A 6,654-nucleotide genomic window follows, 5' to 3' on the forward strand; every position below is an offset into this window, starting at 1 on the left:
TCCTCCCCCTTATCCTCCTCCTTATCCCTTATAATAGGAGGTATATTAGCCTACAAGTACTATTAGCATACGTTATAACGGCGAAATACCTACGCTACGACATATACTAAAGCGCGTATTATATTAAGAATTCCTTTAAGGGTATAATAGATGGCCTATAATTCCTGTACTTAGAGTAGGGGAAAGTCTTTACCCTTTAGGCGCTGGCGGAGACCGTACTTAGCGCCGGTGCGTACTAAGGCCTTAATATCCTTTATAAAGGACTTCTAGACGGTAATAACGCGAGCGTTAAGGTTAGCTATATCTCCGCTAACAACCCGCTAGCGCTTAGCCCTATTAATAAGGGCGAGTAGCTTATTTAGGCGGCTATAAAAGGCCTTAGGGACCTAGTCTGTTAGCTATTAAAACCTAAATTAATGTACTTAGACTTACTAGTTGGCACAACTTATTTAGTTATTAGTAGTATCTATAATTATGGTTAGCCTACTTACTATAGGTAGCCCGCCTAGCGGTGGCTATACGCTTGGTATAGCGGAGGCAGATTAGTTCTAGCAAGGCTAGGGGAGCGGCTTATAAGCGGTATAGGAGCTTTAACGGCGCCTAGTAGGGTTAGCGATAGCTATAAGCTAGTATAAAGAATACTTACAGAAGGTTCACTAACAGGCGGGCCGGCAGCTTAACGCTTGCGATTTATAGTTAATTAGAAATTGTAAAGAAGGTAATCCGTAGGCTAAACAAATTGAAATAGAATTAGAAGGGAAATCTAATATCCTACCTAGGTGGGAACTCCTACCCTTATAGATCTCTATAAGGTCCTATTATTATATTATCCTATTATTATATTATCCTATTATCCTATTATCCTATTATTATATTATCTAATTTACTTAAATTTATTAAAAACTTTTTATTTAGAGAAGGGCAATAATAGCACTCCTATTGTATAATAGCGTCGGCTAAGAACAGCCGCTTAAGAAGGGGGGGGTAATTATTAGGCTATAGAGACGCACTAGCCGTAACCGGCTTAGCGTAGGTAAGGCGCAGACGAGGCGCCTACAAAACGTAGTCGCCCCGCATTAGAGAACAACAGAATTTAGTTTTATAGTTCTACTTTATCAAGAACTAGATACCTATTGCATTCCGCTACTATTATTACGTTACTACATGCCCTAAGGACCTTGGCGTCCTTACAAAAAGCCTACCTTTAGGCTTTATTGCTAAAAGTCTTAGTAAGGGAATATAACTAATTAGACAACTTTAACCGCCGGTTAAAGTTCCTAGATATTTTAAGACCTTACGTAACTAAGAAATTTCTAGGGCGTTTTTGTCCTTATATTCTTCTAGTGGCTTATTATCTTCGTTATACTAGTATTCTATCCACTTATCTAGGTACTTTAGCGGTTTAGGTTTATTAGGGTAATAGTTATAAAACTTCTAAAGCTTATAGGTATTACCTATAAAGTTATATATAGGGTACTAAGTGGGGTTTAGGTTATATCCTTTCCAACTAATATAATACTTTAACGTTCCCTTTACAAGTTTATAGGCTAGTATTTCTTTAATTTCCCATTTATTATTACTATTAACTTAAATTAGTAGGGGAGGTTTATTCTTTTATCTAGGTAGTAGGTTATTTATAGCTTTCTATAGCTTATCCGGTAAGAAAATAGGGTAAACTTTAATTAAGTCTAGGAGCTTAACCTTGTATAAGTTGCCTACTTTATTAAGAATCTTATATGGTTCTGCTATCTTATAGTCTAGCTTATAGCTAGGCCGTTTTGTCTTTTAGTTCTTTATTATAACCTAGACTATATCGCCTATAGTAAAGTTAGGCTTACGCCTATACTTATTTACCTGCTATTTTATTAATTTCTAGGCCTTTTCTAGGTTTATATGGGCTACTTTTTAGGCTTCTTCTAAGCGCTTGGCGTACTACTAGGCTTCCTTATAAAATAGTTTTTTGTGTATAGTTTAGGGCCCTTTTAGTCTTTTCTAGTTAAAGCTTATTGTTACAGTACGTGCGGACTGTCAAGGTACGATATACGAGGTGACTGTATATGATTGACAAACGATGTTATGTGAGGATCTATGTAGGAGGTGAGGTGGTATATATACACGTCGCTTAGGGGTCAGGTCTGTGCTCGTGTTATAACAACACCAAGTTATAACAACGTGTCAGGTCAGTGCCGTGATAGTACATCCCTCCCCAATAAGGCGAGCTCCTGTAAGCTAAGTGACGGCAGTAAAAACACGGAAGTAAAAAAATAGACCACATATATCCTTATCCTTCCAGTCCTTAAAGGTTCTCGTCCTTCCAGTCCTTAAAGGTCCTCGTCCTTACAGTCCTTAGACCCTCCTACCTATATCCCTACTACATCGCTCTCCGCTAGCACTCGTCTCGAGTGCTAGATATAATATAAAGCTGAGGCGAAGGAGCGAAACTAATATGGAAAACGGAGGAGACGAAAAAAAATGTAACCGCGGGGCGTATTGCGGAGATCGAGGTTAAGGCGTAGACTCGAAAGGCTCGGGGGTTACGGAGATCGAGGTTATTGCGTAGACTCGAAAGGCTCGGAGTGCGGAGATCGAGGTTAAAGCGTAGATTCTTGTCGCGGTAAACTTGTAGTATCTATGCGGATTTGAAGACGGAGACAGAGACGAGATCGTAAGCCATATAGCCCGCAGGGTGTCTCCCTGCAGCCGGCTTTAGAAACTCGGGACGTGAAGCAAAAGCATGGCTAGATACGGAGACTTAGAGACTGAGACAGAGAAACCATAGCCCGCAGGGTGTCTCCCTGCTGCCGGCCTAGGAAACTCAGAGACTGAGAAGAGAAACTATAGCCCGCAGGGTGTCTCCCTGCTGCCAGCTTAGAAACTTAAAGAGGAGACGAAGAGGAGATCGGCTCGGGTACTCGAATGGATTCGACAGAGATTTTACTGGGTCGCATTAACGTAAAACGGGGGTAAGAATCCCGCCTGGGGTAGGGTCGTAGCTTTAGCTTCAGAACGGTGGAAACAAAGCCTTACCAGAGGCGTATAAGATGACACGATATACTGTCACAGTACGTGCGGACTGTCAAGGTACGATATACGAGGTGACTGTATATGATTGATAAACGATGTCGTGTGAGGATCTATGTAGGAGGTGAAGTGGTATATATACACGTCGCTCAGGGGTCAGGTCTGTGCTCGTGTTATGATAACACTAAGTCATAACAACGTGTCAGGTCAGTGCCGTGACACTTATATAGGGTAGGTAACCTATTTCTAGTTAAATAGGGGCAAATCCGGTAGAGTTGTAGGGTAGGGTTGCTTGGGCGTAGTCTATTAAGGGTAATAGTTTAGCCTAGTTATTCTAAAAGTAGTTAATAAAAGGCTAGAGTCTCTGGTTTAAGTATTAATTTATAATCTTTATTTAACCGTTTATCTGGGGGTAATATACTATAGAAAGCTTTAGCTTAATGCTTAGGATCTAGGTAAACTTATTCTAAAAGGCTAATATAAACTATAGCCTATAGTTAGATATAATAGTATCTAGTAGTCCGTAAATTTAGTAGATGTAGTAGATATATAGTTAGGCCGCCTCTTTAGTATTAATATTCTTATAATAGGGAATTAAGAACGGGCGCTTGCTAAAGTAGTTAACTAGGATTATAATTATATTATATCCGTTATAGTCTGGAGGTAGCTTATAAAAGTCTATAGAGATATATTGCTAGGGGCGGTTAGGTATTAGGAGGGGTTTTAATAGTCCTAGAGTCTTATCTTGTGGAATTATAGACTTATTGCAGTTATTGCAGTTCTATATATAGTGGTTAATATCTATAATTATTCTAGGCTAGTAGTAGCGGTTACTAATAATCCTATAAGTCTTATTTTTTCTAGGGTAGGCTATAGAGACCTAGGTATATGCTTTAGCAATAAGCTAAGTCCGTAAGTTCTATTCCTCTACTACTACTAGCTATTTACGGTGCTTAAGTAGTCTACTTTTAAGGGACTATAGGCTAAAGGCGTTCTTTGCCCTTTTGCGGTACTCCTGTAGAGAAGGGGCCATATAATTTACCTATAGTAGTTTATTAATAAGGTCTAGTTTTATAGAGTTAATAGGGTATATCTTAGCGTCTAAAGAGTCTATATTTAGTTCTACCTATATTTAGGAGTTAAGGTGCTCTAGTTATAGTAGCGCTTAGGTTTATAATAAGATCTTTACGGCTGTCTAGTTGTTTATATCCTGTTTACGCCTTATAAGAGCGTCCGTACGGTTAGTGGCGCCTAGCTTATATATAATTAGGAAGTTAAACTAAGATAGGGTGTCTACTTAGCGCGCCTGTTGGGCTATAAGGGCCTTTATTATTATAAAATATTCTAAGGCCTTATAATTGGAAACTACCTAGATAGACTTAGGGGTACCTTCTAGTTAGGCTCGCTAGTGCTAAAAGTTAAAGATAATAGCTAGCATTTCTTTATTGTAAATTAGGTAGTTTAGCTTAATATCTACTATAGTCTTTAAATAGTAAGTAATAGGGTGCTATTCTCCGTTTATCTACTTTTAGGAGTAAACGCTAGCTATAATACTATTTAAGGCATCGGTTTCTAGCATTAAGGGCTATTTTAGGTTAAAGTGGGTAAGTAAGGGAGTAGAGGCTAGTCGTTTCTTAAGCTCGTTAAAGGCCTGCCTATATATAGTGTTAAAGTAAAAGGGCCGGCCCTTGTGGGTAAGTAGGCTTAGTAGCTGGGTAATTCTGCTATAGCTCTTAATAAAGTATTAGTAGAAGTTATAGAACCCTAAGAATAACTACACCCCCTTTACGGTCCTTAGGGGTACCTATTAGTTAATTATAGCTGTCTTTTCTAGGTCTGCCTTAATCCTATTTATACTAATAATAAACCCTAAGTACTTTATATGCTTAATACTAAATTCTAACTTCTTAATATTGGCTTAGAGGCTAGCTTCTTAAAGCCGTTATAGGACTTTATAGATATGCTCTTTATATTTTAGTTTATTTTTAGAGTAGATTATAATATTATCTAGGTATACTATATAGAAGTTATTAAGGTAGTTAAATAGTATATTATTTATATATTGTTAGTATATAGCTAGTCCGTTGGTTAGTCTAAAAGGTAATACTTTATATTTATACGTTCCGTAATAGGTCCGAAATATAATAAGGTTTTTTAATTTAGAGTCCATTCTAATTTAGTAAAAAGCCTAGCGGATATTAAGCTTTATAAAGATCTTAGCTCTACTTATTTGGGCTAAAGTCTTATTAAGTAAAGGTAGTGGGTAGTAGTCTTTAAGGGTTAAATTATTAAGCTTATAGTAGTCGATACAGAAATAAAGTCCTCTATTTGGCTTTTTAGTAAAAAGAATAGGTAAGTTAAAAGGGGCTTAACTAGGCTTAATAAAGCCCTTATTTAGGTTATTAATAAGATACTGCTTTATAGCCTATAACTTAGTAGTAGATTACTGTTGGAGGGGGCTATAGCTAAGGGTAACTACCTTATCTGGCTTAATTTTAATCTTATAGTAATATAGTTAGTAAGGCGGAAGTATATTAGACACTACTTTAGAAAAGGTGTCTTTAAATTTCTAGTATTAACTAGGTAGTTTCTATTCTACTAGCTCCTTATCTATAAACTTGCCTTTCTCTTAGACTAGGGCTTCTTTCTCTTTAATTATTTAATTAATTTTGTATAAGCTAGTAGTAAAGGTAACGGTATTAGGCTAAACTAGGTTTTAGTAGAATCCTATAGCGCTAATATATTAGATATTAACTGGTAGGAGGTCTATGGGTTTCTTTATAGGTGTTTATTAGGCTGTATTTTGCGGTATAGGGTTTATAGTCTTCCTTAGCTTATATTTTATTTTCTATAAGTTATCTTTCCGGTTTATTAGTTTAGTATATTATCTAATATCCCTAGCCTTTCTTTATAGCTATATGGGGCCTAAGTTCTCTATTAGGGACTTAGCTAGGCTACTATTAACTTTCTAAGTCTCTAGTGCAGGTAGTGTAATATAGGTAGTCTAGGGGCGGCGTAGTATACGGATCTATTGTAGATTAAGCTGTATATCCTTCTTAAAAGCCTAGTCCCTATGTGTTGTATCGGCTTAGTAAATAGTGTTTATCTATAGATGTATAAGGTTTTCTATTATAATACTAATCTTTTATATAAAGGAAGGCGTTAGGTGTAACGGGACTAGCCCAGTTATAGTAGGAATGTCTCGGTAAAACACTCGATAGATAAATTCCAACGCTTTGACCGAATTCTGTCAGATTAATTAAATTCTACCAAAGTCCGTTAAAGACTGCGTGCGTATATACGCACGCATTGACCACTAAGCCCCTAACTATTTAATTATATAATTCTCTTATTATTCCTTTCTCTTCTTTACGTAACATCTTGTTCTTAGCAAGAGCTATATACTATTAAATTTAGATAGGATTTATATTATTCCTTTAAATCTTCCCTAAAGTCTCTCTACGCCCTTATATTACGTTGCGTCTATACTAATACCCTTAAAATAGTAAACGAACTTAAATCCGCCACGTTAACTATTATAGCCCTAGTTAGGGAACAAATGACTATAATACAACAGTCCTTTATAGATGCCTTGGCCCAGTAATAAACTATACTAAAAGCTTAGCATTAGTA

At 36.8% G+C, this 6,654-nt stretch overlaps 1 protein-coding gene across 1 annotated transcript; it reads left to right on the plus strand.

Annotated features, from left to right (window-relative positions):
• Positions 1-2,048: 2,048 nt before the first annotated feature.
• K441DRAFT_650166 (uncharacterized protein) lies at positions 2,049-2,390 on the plus strand (the record flags this gene model as incomplete). The annotated part of the gene is made up of 3 exons (XM_067646992.1): positions 2,049-2,097; positions 2,163-2,256; positions 2,319-2,390. The coding sequence occupies exons 1-3, from the start codon at positions 2,072-2,074 to the stop codon at positions 2,388-2,390; spliced, it is 192 nt and encodes a 63-aa protein (XP_067510226.1). The 5' UTR covers positions 2,049-2,071.
• Between the last annotated feature and the right edge of the window lie 4,264 nt (positions 2,391-6,654).

The sequence above is a fragment of the Cenococcum geophilum genome, assembly GCF_001692895.1.
Source record: "Cenococcum geophilum 1.58 unplaced genomic scaffold K441scaffold_1, whole genome shotgun sequence".
Taxonomy (NCBI): Eukaryota; Fungi; Ascomycota; class Dothideomycetes; order Gloniales; family Gloniaceae; genus Cenococcum; species Cenococcum geophilum.